The following is a 20,053-nucleotide window of genomic DNA, read 5'->3' on the forward strand; positions in this document are numbered from 1 at the left end:
ATTGAACAGCAATGGAGTCGTTTCCATGGAAATGTTTGCTTCCTCTTGAGGTTCTAGGATGCAGAGGAATGTGGCTGTCTTCCAAGCCCGAGCTGACATAGGACCACATCTCACAGCAGGGCCTGGTTTAGAGTTCAGCCTCTGGGTGGGCCTTACTCAACCTTCTTGGAGCGTTCCACGGTCAAGTCAGAGAACGGGGCGCGGTGACCAGTTCCGGTCCGATTTTGTTGGTCCTCAAGGTTGTGCGTAACCCCTGTGTTTTTCAGGAAAGCGGGGGTGCTGAGCTTGCAGATGCTGTTGATCTCTTTTGGAATCCCCCAGATCGGATCTTCGACCTTTTTTGATTTGACCTAACCGGTCATTACCATGACAGGTCTTTTAGGGTTCGCGAATAGCTTTCTATATGTGAACAGTTTAATGTGGTATGACTACTGCTTGATTGCAATGGCTGAGATCCTACAGTCAAGTCAGCGGAGAGGAGCTCTACTTTTTTCACATCAACTTACATTTGCCCGCTTTAAGTTTCCCCTACTTTACGTAGTGGCAAGTGGTCGTTGGGCGTAAATGGCGCGGAGGAGACCACCTATGTGAATGAAATGATATGCAATGATTTTGATCAAACATTGTTAACGGCATGCCAGAGAACATTTTTAGCTGCTTATGGCTGAATAAACTGGCGGCGTGGATGCATATCTTATCATGTAGCCCATCCGTTATGAGGCAGATTTGCAGTGGAACTTTGCAATATGGCTACAAGAGACTATGACATTGATCCGACTGTAGTTGTTGCTCACATTTCTCTTCCGTCTTTCCCATCAACATGTGGCGGCAGGTAGCCTAGCGGTTAGAGTATTGGGCCAGTAACTGAAAGGTTGCTGGATTGAATCCCTGAGCTGACAAGGTTAAAAAATCTGTCATTCTGCCCCTGAAGGCAGTTAACCCACTGTTCCCCGGTAGGCCGTCATTGTAAATAAGAATTTGTTCTTAACTTACTTGCCTAGTTAAATAAAAACTAATTAAAAAAACATCTCAAGAGTTTGCTTCAAGGCAGAGAGGAGTGGTAACAAAGTCTCGTTGACAAAAAGAGAGGGTGAAAATTGGATGTAGACAAAGACGGGGGGGTGGACGGGACTGAAATTGCAGAGGTAGAAATCAAGGGTACAGTTTTTCTACTACAGTATGTAGAGCAAAAAATACACGACATTATTTACAATATCGGCACGTGCCAATTATTATTTATTTTTTGTTGATTTGAGTATCATCCCTTTCTCCTCCATCTCATCCCTCTGCCTTTGTCCAGACACCTCACCAGGCAGATTGTAATGGAATTTCCCGGAAAGCATTGAACACAGCGGAGGCTGGTGCTAGGAACACTCGCAAGTCCCACAAGAGCAAATAAATGGAACAAACATCCATCTACAGTGTAGGCAACAATCCTCTGATTGCAGTTAACCTGTTAACCGCCTTGCTAATGGAGTAGTCTAGCGCCTCTGTGAAAAATAAAACTATTTTATACTATATTATTGTATAATGGTGGCCATATGTTTTCCCACTAATATAACTGTCATGGTGTCACTGACTGTTGTTTTGGTGACTTGATGAAAGCAGCCGGGAGGACTCGGGACACCTGGGTATTTGAAGCGGTTTTTCGCACAAAAAGTGGTACGCTACGTGCATAGAGTTGTCGTGGCAGCAGCATTGTTTTCTTTGGGGTAGTGTTCAACTTGTCTGTTCTCTCACCTGTCGAACATGCCCTGAGAAAGGTCGGGGAACGTTCTAGCGAGGTTGTCCTCAGCTCTCTGTGCCTCTTGTGCAAACACAGCACCACCTGCTGGATGAGAAGACTGTGTCTATGCGTAAAACACCTGCGATGTACTGGACTGGTGCAGTTGGCAGTCAATCCGTTATAACACAGGGACTTGTGGACGGGGATACCGTTTGTATGAATGTAGTTAGCGTTTTTTTTAGTTCAGGAATTACATATATTTCATGAATTCCTAGAACTGTTTTGCAGATAATACTGGCTGAGTCATACATACGTCGGTTTTGCTCATAACACCAATAGAAACGACTCATCTTAGAAGCACCAGAGAACAGAGATGTTGAAATGGAGCACCTGACAATAGCGAGTGTTCGAGAGGGAGAGGTGACAAAGTGAGCGAAGGCGATAGACAGTGGCAGCGAAAGAAAGTGCGTGCTCACATGAAAGGCTGATCTGTTATTCATGCCGTGTTGCTACAGAAGCCCGGACCACCTTTCCTTTTAGCAATGTCTGTTAAAGAAATTGTACAACCTTGCAGGCAACATCAAAACATACACTTTCTTTTCTTTCTCCCACACATGGCTTTATTATGCACTCTGGGCCTTTGCAGCAAATTTCCCTGCTTTCTGTCCTATTATATTAGGGTAATTGGAGGGTTTATGGGGCGTGATTAATCGTGTGTTGGGGCAGTGGGAGGCCAAGGAGGCAGCGGAGGTCCAGGCATGGTGCCTCACTGCTCTGGAATGCCAAGTGCTTTGGGCCGGGGCTCGCTGCCAGCTCATTGTCTAGAAATACGAGCAGCAGTTGAAATGGCACTAATGACACCGCGTCACCTCCGAGATATGTCTGCCCCGTGACGGAGTGGACAGTTGGCTGGTTCTGCGGGTCAGACACGTCGCATGGCAACTCTACTATGACTCGGCTTGTTGGTCATTCAGAAACAACTGCAATTGTTATTCAGTAGAGAAACACACACAGTGGTAACGGGAGTGAAATGGTCATTGCAGATGGGTGGAATTTCCGTATGCAGTTGATTTGAAATGCATACAGTTGACTCTTGATAAATGCACATCGGATGGGAAAACTCTCAAAGTGCAGTCCAGTAGTCTCAATACATATGTTGACCTCTGTGAAGGTGGGGTTCAGTATTCATACGACCTTGACGACACCTTGATTGCTTTTGGGGCCTTTTGACACAGTTGATCTTTGCAGTTCCCCCCCCCCCAGGCAACAGCATGCTAAATAAGTCCAATGGTCTTTACAAATGCTCATCTTGGCGCTGTTGGAAGGAAGCGAGCCCATTGATTCAGCATTGATTTGTTTCTCTCTCTCAGGGCCGGGTTTCTATTGCAGAGCAGTCGCATGCAAGCCTAAGATCACCATACGCAATGCCAAGTGTCGTCTGGAGTGGTGTAAAACTCACTTCCATTGGACTCTGGAGCAGTGGAGGCTCCTCAGAGTAGGAAGTGGAGGACCATCCTCCTCAGTGAATTTCCTAAAAATGTAAATGGTAAAACATATTACAAGTTATCCTTCTTAGATAAAACTATACTAAATATAATCACATCACCAAATAATTGATTCAAACACACTATTTTGCAAAGAAGGTCTACAGTAGCCTCAACGGCACTCTGTAGCGTAGCACCATGGTAGCACCATGGACAGCTAGCTTCTGTCCTCCTCTGGGTACATTGACTTCAGTTCAAAACCTAGGAGGCTCATCATGGTTCTCACCCCCTTCCATAGACCTACACAGCCATTTTGACAACTTCCGGAGGACGTCATCCAGCAGCCTATCAGAGCTCTTGCAGCATGAAGTGACATGTTGTCCACCCAATCAAAGGATCAGAGAATTAATCTAGTACTGAAAACATTAGCTACAGCTAGCTAGCACTGCAGTGCATAAAATGTTTTGAGTAGTTGACTCGAAGAGAGAGAAAGACAAAAGTTGAACCGTTTTGAACAAATACATTTCTTCCAAAATGGAGAAGCAAGAGTCATTTTTTTCAGTTTCACTTACTTAGCTAGCAAGTGCCGCTAGCTAGTTTAGCTTACTGAAACACTCTGCTCAAACCGAGGGATGCTATGTTAGCTAACGTAAACTCACTCACTTTGGTACATCGCCTTGGTCCGTACAATTGACCTTATTTTAGCGCCCCAAAAACGTAATACTGCCAGATCAACTGTAATGTCAATACCATTGTAAAGCACACTTTTCTCCCCTTTCCAACAAAATAAATGACATGACCTAAACGCTGCCCGTTTCTGCATGATTCAAGAAGGCAATGAGCCCCGTCGGGTCTTTTTAAAAATGGCGGGTGGGGAAGCGAAACTAATGCGTGATAGTGAGAAGGAGAGCTGTTGTGTGGTAAAATTGCTGTCCAACTTATCACCTTATCGCCTCTAAAATGTAAATAAACACTATAAAGAGTTTATATAATGTGTGATTACATACCTATTTGAAGGTTTGTGTCGAATTTGAATCGGGTTTTTAGGACGGTGCTAAAGTGATCTTCAGAAGTAAATTTTTTTTGAGTCGTTATCGCTTGCAGTGATGACGCAAAATATGACTAGGTATCCCCCCCTTACCCCCGTCACTGTCCATTTCTTGTTTTTAAACGATGAGAGAAGTGCTACACCTGGTGGAGAGAGATTGTAAGACAGAAATAGTAGCTTTATGCGTGCTGTACGTTACGGCATGACACGTCATGATGTAACGGAGGGTCCGTTTTTTTCAACTTTTCTCCAATACTATAGAGCCATTACCATGTCGATCAACGCATGAATAGAAACCTAGTTCATACCCCAGATTTTTAAGTCAACACAGTCGCTACAGTCCCATTAGTTTTCTTTGCAGCCTCCTTTGAATGTCGCGGTTGCGCACATTTGTACGGAATGGGGTGAGTTTACGTTAGCTGGCTATGACTTTCCAACACAACACTGAAACTCTTCCAAATCAAGGTAAGCTTTTGGTATTACTAATTTATTGCCACTGGGGCAAGCCGGTGTAACTGCTTACTGACTGTACGCTAACGTTGCTGCATGATTGTAGCGGGTTTACTAACGCGTTAGTTCTATTAGCTATGCTGACTATGATGCTACTTTAGCTATTATGGTGACAACAATGTAGGCTGTGTAGCAGGTTGGCTTAGAAAGGTTTTTTCACCTGGTCACACTGTCATGGTGCAGCTTCACAGATAGTTAGAGGCTAGCTAGAGCTGAATTGGCTGTGGTAGCTACTAGCTGCTACTAGTTCATTCACTTCAGTCGAGGGGATGAAACATTCACTAATGTAACGTCAATTACTAGTAGCTCAACACTGGGAATACATACAGCAGTTACCTTGCCATCTATATCAGTCAACTAAAGAGTAGCCAGTTTCGGCTCTGCTTGCTTTTACAACACGGAGAGAAAGCGCAATACATACAGCAGCTGCCTCTAGCTCTCCCGTGCTGGTCCTATACACCAGCCTTTCAGAAGCTTTGCTTTCACACAGCCTGTCAGCATGCTCTGTAGTGTCCTTGCAGAAAACAGCCTACCTGACCACTCTGAGGAGTCTGCATGGTCCTAAAGCACACCTGAGTCGCTGTTTGTATCACAGTGCAAAGATAACTGGGGGGGGACAAATATGCTATTTTTGAATTTCGGAGGGATCATGTCCCCAGTGAATGTTGCGCCCCTGCCAATAACTTGGCCTTACTTGGAATCCCAATATATTGCTGACATTTTGGGGCAGACACGTGCATACACTCACATACACATACCAGGCCCCCTGGGAGAATGCTGTTCGTAGATCCTTTCTGTGATCCAGCCAGCACTCTCCTCTGGGAGACAGGCCAAGGGATAAGTAAGTAGCTGAACAATGGCATCTGTTGCTTTTTCTCAGCAAATGTTGGTAACCGCTTCAACTCATTGTTTCATGTGGTTGATGTGAAATATTGCATTGCGATAAATAGAAAATGCCTCTAATAGATTGATTTCTTCTTAAGCACTGCATTGCATTTGCATTTGCATTGCACTGCATTTGACTTGGCCTAGGTAGTCGATATACAGGTCTAATGATTTTAGCTCAGTTCTGATTCACTGCTCTGAAGAAGAATGTCAAGGACATTGGCAGCCCGGTTTCCTTCTCTGAAGAAAATGGTTGAAGAATTAGATCACAGTCAAGAAACCTGGGTTTTACAAGTCTGAATGATATATACACTGCTCAAAAAAATAAAGGGAACACTAAAATAACACATCCTAGATCTGAATGAATGAACTATTCTTATTAAATACTTTTTTCTTTACATAGTTGAATGTGCTGACAACAAAATCACACAAAAATGATCAATGGAAATCAAATTTATCAACCCATGGAGGTCTGGATTTGGAGTCACACTCAAAATTAAAGTGGAAAACCACACTACAGGCTGATCCAACTTTGATGTAATGTCCTTAAAATGAGGCTCAGTAGTGTGTGTGGGCGCCACGTGCCTGTATGACCTCCCTACAACGCCTGGGCATGCTCCTGATGAGGTGGCGGATGGTCTCCTGAGGGATCTCCTCCCAGACCTGGACTAAAGCATCCTCCAACTCCTGGACAGTCTGTGGTGCAACGTGGCGTTGGTGGATGGAGCGAGACATGATGTCCCAGATGTGCTCAATTGGATTCAGGTCTGGGGAACGGGCGGGCCAGTCCATAGCATCAATGCCTTCCTCTTGCAGGAACTGCTGACACACTCCCGCCACATGAGGTCTAGCATTGTCTTGCATTAGGAGGAACCCAGGGCCAACCGCACCAGCATATGGTCTCACAGGGGGTCTGAGGATCTCATCTCGGTACCTAATGGCAGTCAGGCTACCTCTGGCGAGCCCATGGAGGGCTGTGCGGCCCCCCCAAAGAAATGCCATCCCACACCATGACTGACCCACCGCCAAACCGGTCATGCTGGAGGATGTTGCAGGCAGCAGAACGTTCTCCACGGCGTCTCCAGACTGTCACGTCTGTCCCATGTGCTCAGTGTGAACCTGCTTTCATCTGTGAAGAGCACAGGGCGCCAGTGGCGAATTTGCCAATCTTGGTGTTCTCTGGCAAATGCCAAACGTCCTGCACAACCCCCACCTGTGGACGTCGGGCCCTCATACCAACCTCATGGAGTCTGTTTCTGACCGTTTGAGCAGACACATGCACATTTGTGGCCTGCTGGAGGTCATTTTGCAGGGCTCTGGCAGTGCTCCTCCTGCTCCTTCTTGCACAAAGGCGGAGGTAGCGGTCCTGCTGCTGGGTTGTTGCCCTCCTACGGCCTCCTCCACGTCTCCTGATGTACTGGCCTGTCTCCTGGTAGCGCCTCCATGCTCTGGACACTACGCTGACAGACACAGCAAACCTTGCCATAGCTCGCATTGATGTGCCATCCTGGATGAGCTGCACTACCTGAGCCACTTGGAGTCTACAACCCACACGTCTCATGCTACCACTAGAGTGAAAGCACCGCCAGCATTCAAAAGTGACCAAAACATCAACCAGGAAGCATAGGAACTGAGAAGTGGTCTGTGGTCACCACCTGCAGAACCACTCCTTTATTGGGGGTGTCTTGCTAATTGCCTATAATTTCCACCTGTTGTCTATTCCATTTGCACAACAGCATGTGAAATTTATTGTCAATCAGTGTTGCTTCCTAAGTGGACAGTTTGATTTCACAGAAGTGTGATTGACTTGGAGTTACATTGTGTTGTTTAAGTGTTCCCTTTATTTTTTTTGAGCAGTGTATATACTGTAAATGTATAGCAATCATACTTATATCAACCACCTACTGTTCTGAGAAAAACAACAAGTGTACCCTGATGAGGTGACGGCGTGTTCAAATGAACACTTAGGCTTACTCCTATTCCAAAGCACCTTGGCCTTGTAACCATGGACGACCGTCTTACTGAATCTAAGATGCATACCGCCAGCATTCTTCCTCATCCCCAACAAAGACTAGTTGATTTGTCTAATGGCACCTCTGCTGTCCACAATACCTTCCATTGTGGAGAACCAGATGGATGCTCCAGCTAGCTGAATCAGTGTCAGCTTTGTACCAGTAGCCCTCAGTGCTCTCTCTCTCTCTCCCCCTTACCAATGAAATCTGGTGTTGTCTCCTAACAACACTGACAGGACGGCAGGAGCTGGGTTTCCACACAGATATGCAGCCAAGCCCACTGTCCCTGCTTTGACAACAGCAAGGGCTCTTTGAGAGGTGAATAAAGCGGTTTGAAGCTGAGGAGGAACAGAGTGTATTGTCAAGAGTAAATTTATAGTATTCATGTCCTGTAGGATGTAGTGCCATCCTATTGTATTGATTGACAAACCTATAGTACTGATCTCTCATTGATGTCATGGAGATGAATGCATCGTAGGAAACGGTCACCTGTTGAATGTGTTCTGAACCATGAAGTCCTTCCGCTATCTGATATGCATTCGGAAAGTATTCAGACCTTTTGACTTTTACAGACATATTTTAATTGGATAAAATGATTTCCCCCCCTCATTAATCTACACAAAATACCCCATCACAAAGCGCAAAATATATAAAAAAAAATATTTTGCAAATTTATAACAAATTAAAAATGACCTTATTTACATAGGTTTTCAGACCCTTTGCTATGAGACTTGAAATTGTGCTCAGATGCATCCTGTTTCCATTGATCATCCTTGATGTTTCTACAACTTGATTGAAATCCACCTGTGGTAAATTCAATTGATTGGATTGATGTCTGAACAAAAACCGAGCCATGAGGTCGAAGGAATTGTCCGTAGAGCTCCGAGACAGGATTGTGTCGAGGCACAGATTTGGGGAAGGGTACCAAAACAATTCTGCAGTATTGATTGTCTCCAGGAACACAGTGCCCTCCATCATTCTTAAATGTAAGAAGTTTGGAACCACTAAGACTCTTCCTAGAGCTGCCTGCCTGGTCAAACTGAGCAATCGGGATAGAAGGGCCTTGGTCAGGGAGGTGACCATGAACTTGATGGTCACTGACAGAGTTCCTCTGTGGAGGAAGGACAAACATCTCTGCAGCACTCCACCAACCAGGCCTATATGGTAGAGTGGCCAGACAGAAGCCACTCCTCAGTACTGCCCGCTTGGAGTTTGCCAAAATGCACCTAAAGGACTCTCTGACCATGAGAAACAAGATTCTCTGGTTTGATGAAACCAAGATTGAACTCTTTGGCCTGAATGCCAAGCGTCACGTCTGGAGGAAACCTCGCACCATCCCTACGGAGAAGCAGGGGGGTGGCAGCCTCATGCTGTGGGGATGTTTTTCAGCAGCAGGGACTGGGTGACTAGTCGGGATTGAGGGAAAGATGAACAGAGCAAAGTACAGAGATCCTTTATGTAACCCTGCTCCAGAGCACTCAGGACCTCAGACTGGGGAGAAGGTTCACATTTTTTGGATTTTATTTTTGTCTAATAACTTGTTTTTGCTTTTGTCATTATTGTGTGGTAGATTGATTGACTGGGGGGAAAAAACATGGTCTGAATACTTTCTGAATGTACTGTATACTTGCATACATATGATAACATGACCAGTGACTCTCTGACTCTCTTCCTATACCCACACTAGCACACTACCTAGTATGAAACAATATATAGGGGGGTGCATTCTGCGAAGTATGCTAGTATAGACATTAGAAAGTGTCTGACCTTTGACTGACATTGTCTCTCCTCTCTTTGCAGGTTATGCTTCATAGTTGCTCTGGGTTACCTCAGCTTCTGTCAGATAACCCGGGTCTATGTCTTCGACTATGGCATGTACTCTGCAGACTTCACCGGGTAAGTACTAGGTGTTGTGTTGACAATCAATGACATTCATAGGCATTGGCATGGAAAACCAGCAGACAGTCCTTAAAAATAGGAGTTGAATGACCATGGCAGTCAAATATCACTAGTACCACATATCCAGCGGAGAGAATCCCAAACGCCAACAACTTTATACACTTAAATATTGAGTAATAACAGGATGTTGAATCTAGTGAAATGGGGAGTGTCAGTGAATGGTTGTATCGCAGTATTATCGGTTCCCCAGGGGTATATTGTTCCATCTCCTCCGGAGTGTCTGGTGAACCAGACAGCCACACACACACGTGCTAGGGCGGGGGTGGCCAGTTGCTAAGCAACCCCAGTAGGAGACCCACAGCATCACAGACCTCCCTCTTTTCATTTCTTGCTTCTTTCCTCTCCATTCCTTCTCTCATTTTTTCCCCCCGTACTCATCTTTTTCATGAAATGCCAGTGACTAAAAGCTTGTAAATGACTACGGCTGTGTCTAGACTTGCCATTTCATGAAGCTTTTGTATTCTGATCATGGAATTCCAAATATGTCATGCATCTACACGTACATGTAAACAGTGGTGGGAAAAGTACTCAATTGTCATACTTGAGTAAAAGTAAAGATACCTTAATAGAAAATGACTCAAGTGAAAGTCACCCAGTAAAATACTACTTTAGTAAAAGTCTAAAAGTATTTGGTTAATATACTTAAGATATAATTTACAAACAAAGCATTTGTGTTTAGTGAGTCCACCAGATCAGAGGCAGTAGGGATGACCAGGGATGTTCTCTTGATAAGTGTGTGAATTGGACCATTTTCCTGTCAAAATGTAACAAGTACTTTTGGGTGTCAGGAAAAATGTATGGAGTAAAAAGTACATTATTTTATTTAGGAATGTAGGTTGGCAAAAAAAAATATATATAGTAAAGTACAGATGCCCCCAAAAACTACTTAAGTACTTTACACCACTGCATTTAAATGTGTCTACCGTGCCGACATTGTGTCTGGATTCCCTTTTCCCACACTATATTCAAATGCAGTATGCATTCTGCAAATGGTGGAACAGGCTAAATCTAATAATAACAAAACAACATTGATGGCAGTAGCCAGCTAACCTCTAACTAGCCAGCAAGCTAGCGGGATTGCAAACAGGTTAGCATAACTATGGTTGCACATTTTTGGGAATAATCAGAGGTGGAAACTTTCCGTGGGAATTAACGGGAGTTTACAGAAATATATGCAAATTTAATATTAATACCATTTAAATGTAGATGTTTTTTGCATTGGCTATATTTACCATATCATATGAAGACAGAAACCTTTTACCTTATCATAAGTAGACATAATTGCAAATGATTAAATCCTTCCAATAGAAAAAAACCCAAAACAATTTAGTTACGAATTGAATTTTAATTGAGTTGACTCTTCACATGGGATGATTTCACTGAATAACAAAAGGGAATATTGAATGATCCCCAATGATCTGTAAAATGATAGTCAAGAAACTAAAGCTTTGGTTGTCTTCCTGTCAGGCTTCCATGTCTTCTCCCTGGACTTTATCAATGTCCACTTCTTGAACATCAGACTGAGGCCTCACCTTCACTGTCACTTTCCAACCTAGTTGAGGATGGCTCGTTGTCAGGTTCAAAAAGCCTCAAATTTGCCCGGATGTGTGTGTTCCCAAACAAGGACCAGTTGCGCTCTGAGGCGGCTGATGTTGGTGGGATTTGGAGGATGATGGAGGCAACAGGGGAAAGAGCTTAGATCCACAAAGTCCCTTCCACCAGGTGGCTGATGAGATATGTTGGCACGACTGCCATATTGCCTCTCCATCCCAAAGCCCTTGCTTGGAAGTGTACTTCGCCAGACTGCCAAGAACCCCTCATCCAGGCCAAGGTGGCGAGACACGGTAGTGATGACACCATAGACCTTGTTCTTGCCAGCATACTTGGGGTCCAACATGTACGTTGCGGCGTATATGTCTTCACGCTTTTTGATGTATTTCAGAACTGCAGTTTCCTCTGCTTGGAGCAACAGTGAAGTGGGCAGGGCAGTATGGATTTCTCTTACATCTGCAAGCAGAGTCTGAACATCAGACAGGATGGCATTGTCTCCCTCAATCTGTGCAATGGCTACTGCTGTATGTTTCAGGCTGCTTACCACTCTCTCCCAAAATACATCATCCAGGAGGATCCTCTTGATGGGGCTGTCCATATCGGCAGACTGTGATATGGCCATTTCTTGGAGAGACTCCTTCCCCTCCAGGAGACTTTCAAACATGATTACAACACCACCCCCAACGAGTGTTGCTGGGCAGATTCAATGTTGTGCTCTTTTTCTTCTCACTTTGCTTGGTGAGGTAGATTGCTGCTATAACTTGATGACCCTTCACATACCTAACCATTTCCTTGGCTCTCTTGTAGAGTGTATCCATTGTTTTCAGTGCCATGATGTCCTTGAGGAGCAGATTCAATGCATGAGCAGCACAGCCAATGGGTGTGATGTGAGGGTAGGACTCCTCCACTTGAGACCAAGCAGCCTTCACGTTCACAGCATTGTCTGTCACCAGTGCAAATACCTTCTGTGGTCAAAGGTCATTGATGACTGCCTTCAGCTCATCTGCAATGTAGAGACCGGTGTGTCTGTTGTTTCTTGTGTCTGTGCTCTTGTTAAATACTGGTTGAGGGGTAGAGATGATGTAGTTAATTATTCCTTAACCACCCATCAGAGATGATTGCAATACAGTCTGCTTTCTCTATGATTTGCTTGACCTTCATTTGAACTCTGTTGAACTCTGCATCCAGAAAATGAGTAGATAAAGCATGTCTGGTTGGAGTGGTGTATGCTGGGTGAAGAACATTCAGAAATCTCTTCCAATACACATTGCCTGTGAGCATCAGAGGGTGAACCAGTTGCATACACAGCTCGAGCAAGACATTCATCAGCATTTCTCTTGACTACGTTCCTCCATTGAGTCAAAAAAACCTTCTGATTCCAGGAGCACCACGAGCTGCTGCTATCGATAAAGTGTCTGATTCATCATTTTCACCTCAAATATAAGTAGAGGGACTTTTGTCAGAGGTTGCTTGTTGTGAGCACTGAGGGAACTTTATGCACTTGGCCAGATGATTCTGCATCTTTGTTGCATTCTTCACGTATGATTTGGCACAATATTTGCAAATGTACAGAGCTTTTCCTTCTACATTAGTTGCAGTGAAATGTCTCCACACATCAGATAGTGCCTGTGGCATTTTCCTTTAAAGATGAGAAAAAGAGTAACAAAACAAATACAATTCCATGTACAGATAAATAGTTCAGCAGTTAGATTAATGAACTGCTTTGTAAGATGAATGTTTTTAAATGAAACATGTATGGAAACAGTTGAGTTAACACTCAGTTAGCAGGCTCAAGCCCGCATGGTAGCAAAAACTAACTACCAGAAATGAACAAGTTAAATTATTTAAACACACTTTTCTGTAGGCTAGTATTTACTAGTTAACAGAAAATCATGTATGCCATATAAAATATGTTCACCCCACCCAGTATTGTAATCAAAACTTACCAGAAAGCATGCAGTCCTTGGCTCAGACAGTGTAGTAGTGTGGGCTCAATAGCATCTCATTAGTGCAAGATCTTGAGAATCAGCTGTACATGTGATGGAAGAGTGCACTGTGCATGCAGAGGGTTGCAATTCCATTGAATTGGGGAAAGTTTAACCAAAATATGCCACAAGACCTAGAATTGCCTTATCTGTGTCCCACAAAAAAAAGGTTCACCGTTATAAGCTAACTGTTTTGACGAATTTAAGCAACATTTTTCAAATTCCCGGGCTTAACTTCCCACGGAAAATTTCTGGGAAAATTCCGGAAATTTACCGGAAAGTTTCAGACCCTTTGCAACCCTAAGCAATAACTCTAGCATAATAGTTTTTTGAAATCAAGTCAAACCTAATTGAATACTTGTATTTTCTCTCTGGCTCGGACGATTAGGGCCCAATCTATTCCAAACAACATATTAATCTGCTACCAGTTATAACCTGACACAAGCTTTTTGAGGTGTTATATCATTCTGAACGACTGATTTTCTGTGCAACCTACAACTAATGAATCTTAACATTTTAATCAGGATAGTCTTTCACCCCACAGTTCTTCTCTGTCACATAGCATTACATACTTGACACTGCGCCATGTTGTCTTTAGGGCATATACAAAAGCAGACGCATACTTAAAAGCAGCGTGAAGTCAGTCAGTTGCATTATACAGAGTGACGGTCTGCTAATGCATGTTAGCTGCAGCAGTGCTCCCAATGCACCGGTAAATGAATAATGTATGCCTGATGGAGATGGGATGTTGTTTTGTATGTAATATGTAACGAGAAGCTCGTTCCCGTGTAGGTGAGCAGAAGTTGACGTGATTCGATTACTCCTCTCCTGTGTTTCTCCTATAGGCCAATGATGGTCATCACTCAGAAGATCACCAGCTTGGCGTTTGAGATACACGACGGTGAGACGTGTGTGTGTGTGTACTTGTGTGTAATATGAGTTGACTAAGGAACTGAGTCATGGTGAAGGAACACGTCATTTGTCATCGATAAAGGCTGTCACGGCAGTCACGTGGGAGTTGAAAGCAGCAGCAGATGGAGAGATAACAGTGGTTTTTACGAACTGCACTGTTTCCTTTCTGCCAGACAGCTAAAGCTATGCATAGTGAATACAATCCGCAGTCACCTTTTTGAGTAGAAACAAGATGTCAGAGGGAATATGAAGATTCCGTTTTATTGTTTTGGTTTCATCTGCAAGGCCTTTTCGAAGGCGAGTTTCCGTGTGTGTGTCTGTCTCCTCGTCACCTTGCAGACAATAAATAGTTCCCTTTACATCCAGTTTCTCATTTTGTTACTTTTAATTGAAATGAAACATTATATACCATTTTTCAAATTGGTTTACATTTTTAAAACCTCTCTTTGGGAACAGATTTCATAATACAGTAATTGATACATTAGTGCTTGTATTGTGAGGAATTTTTAGAGTGGACTCAGTCGAGTGAGCAGGGGTGGCAATGTAAACAAGCTTATGTAACGAGGAACGTTCTCCCTCCCTCCCTCCCTCTCCAAGTTCCTCTGTATGCCTTTTCCTCTCCCCTACACCAAATCATCCATGATGTCAGATACTGTATGCATAGAGAGAAGTGTGTGTGAATGGGGATTACATGGCTGTACTCTTTTGAAGTCCTGTGAAGTAGAGCGCCAGCGTTAGAAGTCTGAAGTAGCCAAACGGCCACAGCAGCTAATTAAGGACGGAGAGATGGGTGTCGGGAGGACAGGATTAGAATGGACGAGTGTAAGAGAGGCTTAGGGGAGTTGAGGCTGACCAGCTCCTCCACTTCAGTCAAATGGCTTCAGGTGGTGTGTGTGTGTGCATCCTGTGTTTTAGTTGCAGTGTACTGATTCTCCTCATAAGTAATGAACATCTAAGTCCATAATCCCTATGTGATGTCACAGTGAACACTGCATGTTCTTTTTCCGTCGAGGGAAGCATGTAATGCAGTGGTATTTCACCTTTTTCATCAGGGACCCCATGTTTTTCACCAGAAATTCCGGGGACAACTTTTTCTCCAACATCATTTCTGGCGACCCCAGCCCAAATCTAATGACGCCACCTTATCATCAAATGTTGATTTTTACATCAACGAATAACTTTACATTCATTACATAAAATGAAAAGTCTCCAATAAATACATTTACTCAACAGTTTATTTTTCAAAAACGTGTGTATATTGTCCCATGCAATATGTCATCTTAAAAATACAAACACGAAGTATTACATGATGCATAGTGTAATCACTTAGGTGCAGAGTGTGCACCCAAGTGAATGGGAAAGGTAGGGAACATCAACAATTTCGCACTCAAGTTAAATGAAAAGATGGGCACCATCTAAAATGATCAAATTAGACGTTGCCCAGCTTTCCCATTCATTTGGGATTGAGGCATATACCAACTAGCCAGTTTATAATAGCAATAAGGCGCCTCGGGGGCTTTGTGGTATATGGCCAATATACCACGGCTAAAGGCTGTATACAGGCACTCTGCTTGCGCATCGTGCCTAAGAACAGTCGTCGCCCGTCTAGTAGATACCCATAGACTTCCAGTCATTGCGCTAACGCTAGTTAGCATTGGCTCACAGAACTACCTCTAACTTCCGTCATACTGGACACAGACACATACAAATGATATCCACGAGTTCATCTGAATATGGGGGAAGTAGATAAAGGGCCGAAGTATCCCTTTTTAAGGCTTTACATTTGCGTGTGTGTTTTTCCCCCCAGCTGTGTTAGGCATGGTTTACGGTCAATGTGTGTTCGGAGTATTGGGTGGAATAGCGGTTTAATCTGGTTATGCGCTGAATGGCAGTGTGACCATCTAGTCCTCTGCCCCTTAGTCTTGGTCTTGAAAACCTGACCCTCGGCAACACAGTGACTCGGGTCTGGTTTCAATGATGGACTCTTGGGCATAGAGGAACTATGTCACTGTCTAGATCACTACTGTATCCGCCTGAATCAAATACTAAATAGTAGCTAGCAAGATGGAGATCAATTAAGTTATTTTTAATGAGTGCATTTCCCCAAGTGGCTAGTGTGCATCAACTACCTTAATTAACTGAAACAAAAGGTTTTGCCTGCAAAACTTTGCTTTTGAATGTGTGCCTCGTGATTTGTTGGGAGAGTCCCCGGTATCTTTTCTTATCCACGTAGACCGCGACGTAGTTCCTCGATGCCAAAAGAGTCCCATCATTGAAACCAGACCCTAGTTGCTGTTTTATAGGGTCAGGTTTTCAAGACCGCCTCAGTCTCACTAACAGTGCCGGTAGCACTCTGACTGAGACCGATGGAGATGGGCCCAGGCCACAGCTGATGTAGGCCGTGTACATTTTAGGGGAAAGAGAACAAAAGCACCACAATGGGTCTGTGCACTAGGTTGTTTTCCCATTTTTTCTTTGTCTGTTTTCCCCCTCTCTTTCCGTGCCGCACACATTTATAGCTGAAGAGATGTTTTGCATATGACTTATCCCAATTATTAAATGTTGCTGAGTAACCAATGGCGCACACAGCAATTAGGCTTGCTTACAGCTGCTGTACTGAAGTGATCTGATCTCAAACTAGGCTATATTACCACATAGGGTTGCAGAATTACGGTATCTTTCCCCAATCCTGGTTGGAAGATTCCCGGGTTTCCTGCTTATTCCAGTGTAATTCCATGAATCTTCCTTCAGGATTTCTGGAAAAGCGGGAAATTTTGGGAAAGTTAGCAGAATTTTGCAACCCTATTACCACATCAATTTACACAGATGTATGGTTTATTCAATTTTTTGGGTTAAACTCAGCAAAAAAAGAAACTTTCCTTTTTCAGGACCCTGTCTTTCAAAGATAATTCGTAAAAATCCAAATAACTTCACAGATCTTCATTGTAAAGGGTTTAAACCCTGTTTCCCATGCTTGTTCAATGAACCATAAACAATTAATGAACATGCACCTGTGGAACGGTCGTTAAGACACTAACAGCTTACAGTCGGTAGGCAATTAAGGTCACAGTTATGAAAACTTAGGACACTACAGAGGCCTTTCTACTGACTCTGAAAAACACAGAAAGATGCCCAGGGTCCCTGCTTATCTGCGTGAATGTGCCTTAGACATGCTGCAAGGAGGCATGAGGACTGCAGATGTGGCCAGGGCAATAAATTGCAATGTCCGTACTGTGAGACGCCTAAGACAGCGCTACAGGGAGACAGGACGGACAGCTGATCGTCCTCGCAACACCTGCACAGGATCGGTACATCCGAACATCACACCTGCGGGACAGGTACAGGATGGCAACAACAACTGCCCGAGGTACACCAGGAATGCACAATCCCTCCATCAGTGCTCAGACTGTCCTCAATAGGCTGAGAGAGGCTGGACTGAGGGCTTGTAGGCCTGTTGTAAGGCAGGTCCTCACCAGACATCACCGGCAACAACGTCGCCTATGGGCACAAACCCACCGTCGCTGGACCAGACAGGACTGGCAAAAAGTGCTCTTCAATCACGAGTCGCGGTTTTGTCTCACCAGGGGTGATGGTCGGATTCGTGTTTATCGTCGAAGGAATGAGAGTTACACAGAGGCCTGTACTCTGGAGCAGCATCGATGTGGAGGGTCCGTCATGGTCTGGGGCGGTGTGTCACAGCATCATCGGACTGAGCTTGTTGTCATTGCAGGCAATCTCAACGCTGTGCATTACAGGGAAGACATCCTCCTCCCTCATGTGGTACCCTTTCTGCAGGCTCATCCTGACATGACCCTCCAGCATGACAATGCCACAAGCCATACTGCTCGTTCTGTGTGTGATTTCCTGCAAGACAGGAATGTCAGTGTTCTGCCATGGCCAGCGAAGAGCCCGGATCTCAATCCCATTGAGCACGTCTGGGACCTGTTGGATCGGAGGGTGAGGGCTAGGGCCATTTCCCCCCAGAAATGTCCGGGAACTTGCAGGTGCGTTGGTGGAAGAGTGGGGTAACATCTCACAGCAAGAACTGGCAAATCTGGTGCAGTCCATGAGGAGGAGATGCACTGCAGTACTTAATGCAGCTGGTGGCTACACCAGATACTGTTACGTTTAAGCAATAAGGCCCGATGGGGTGTGGTATATGGCCAATATACCACGGCTAAGGGCAGTTCTTATGCACAGCGCCAGGGAATATTGGCCATATATCACAAACCCCTGAGGTACCTTATTGCTATTATAAACTGGTTACCAATGCAAATAGAGCAGTACAAATAAATATTCTGTCATACCCTGGTCTGATATACCACAGCTATCAGCATTCAGGACCAAAACGACCCGGGATATAGTAGGGGCGGCAGGTAGCCTAGTGGTTAGAGCGTTGGGCCAGTAATCGCAAGGTTGCTGGATCGAATCCCCTTGCTGACAAGGTAAAAATCTGTCGTTCTGCCCCTGAACAAGGCAGTTAACCCATTGTTCCTCGGTAGGCCGTCATTGTAAATAAGAATTTGTTCTTAACTGACATGCCAAGTTAAATAAAGGTTCCATTTTTTTTTTTAAAGAGAGAAGACTGGCTTCCTCCCAAATGGCACTCTATTTCCTATGCAGTGCACTACTTCTGGTCAATGTAGAAAATAGTACAAATAAAGAAAAACCCTGGAATGAGTAGGTGTGTCTAAACTTTTGCAATGTGTCCCATTCCAGGGTTTTTCTTTATTTGTACTATTTTGTACGGTATATATATTTTTTACTCTATTGTATTGCAATCAACACCTGATGAGTGAAGAATATTTTTTTTGTCAAATTGAAATGCATACATTTCTTACTTACTGTATTAGGAGTTGTCAAAGGTTTGGTGCCCTCATGTGACCACACTCTGTGTTCCCATAGGCTTGGCGAGGAAGGAGGAACAGCTGACCCCCAGTCAGAGATGCCTAGCTGTAAGGTATGTGATCCAGGTATGTTTTTACTCTCCCAGCTGGACTAGACAGTTCTACTGCCGTACTCAAAGCTATGAGCTCGGTATTAAAATGCTTACCGGGGGATGTTTATTTTATTCGATTTGACAATTTTAAAGCACAATACAACCACACGTGGACACAATGCATTTAAAATCACAGTGACACAATTGTATTTCCTTTTTGGTCCCCTTGTAAATACATCAAAATGAAATATATACACCAGATTATAACATTAAAACAGATACGGTCACTGGGAAAGCTTATGGTAGCCACTAGCCAGTACTCATATCACATTGTTTCTGTTGTCCAGTGATATTTGTTATGTTTCTTTTTGTTCTGTTTCTGGGTCTGTTATTGGGTCTCTTCTTTCTCGCTCTCCCTCCTTCGCTCTCTCGCTCCCATTGTAACAAACAAGGGTCTTTTTTTCAACTTATACTCTGATTCTATAATAATATTGAGTGAGAATATTGAATGCTTTGGACACAAGGAAAGATTGTAGGCTCCATGCAAAATGTCGCTCACAACAGGATATTTGCTTCTGAAGAGGAATAAGATGAAAATGATTGCCTCCGGAGGAATCTCATGATATTCTATTTTCTTCCCATGACATTACTGAGAACAGAATGCTCTTGGTATCAGCGATAATTAGAGCGGTTATTATGACTTAAACACCCCACGGCTCCTCTCACAGTCACAGGGGCTGTGAAGGAGTTTGTATCCCTGCTCCAAAGGGTACCCAGCCGTACCTTATGTCCCGTGTCATGTGACCAGGGCTCCGGACTAAAATTTTCCCCTGGTGGCACTGATGCCACTAACTTTTTCAGTTCGTGGTACCAGCCCATGATTTGGTGACCCCCCCCCCCATATTTTGATATGCAACCAAATTCAGTGATTGTCATGAATTTTGGGTTGACAATTACGCTATTTCTGTTATATTTTACTGTAAAAAATAGGGGTCCAGAATTTAGTTTTTTTTGTTCAATACAGATGAATTTGCTTCAATAT

The 20,053-nt window shown here is 44.0% G+C and overlaps 1 protein-coding gene across 1 annotated transcript in view; it reads left to right on the top strand.

Moving 5' to 3' along the window:
• The window catches only part of mboat2a (membrane bound O-acyltransferase domain containing 2a), an 85,280-nt gene that overhangs the window by 54,875 nt on the left and 10,352 nt on the right, over nucleotides 1-20,053 (top strand). Inside the window, exons 4-6 of the mRNA XM_038967762.1 lie at nucleotides 9,466-9,561; nucleotides 14,006-14,061; nucleotides 18,978-19,032. Of these exons, the coding sequence (XP_038823690.1) occupies nucleotides 9,466-9,561; nucleotides 14,006-14,061; nucleotides 18,978-19,032 (207 nt within the window). The remainder of the gene's footprint in view (nucleotides 1-9,465; nucleotides 9,562-14,005; nucleotides 14,062-18,977; nucleotides 19,033-20,053) is intronic.

Source organism: Salvelinus namaycush, chromosome 28, assembly GCF_016432855.1.
Source record: "Salvelinus namaycush isolate Seneca chromosome 28, SaNama_1.0, whole genome shotgun sequence".
NCBI classification, from domain to species: Eukaryota; Metazoa; Chordata; class Actinopteri; order Salmoniformes; family Salmonidae; genus Salvelinus; species Salvelinus namaycush.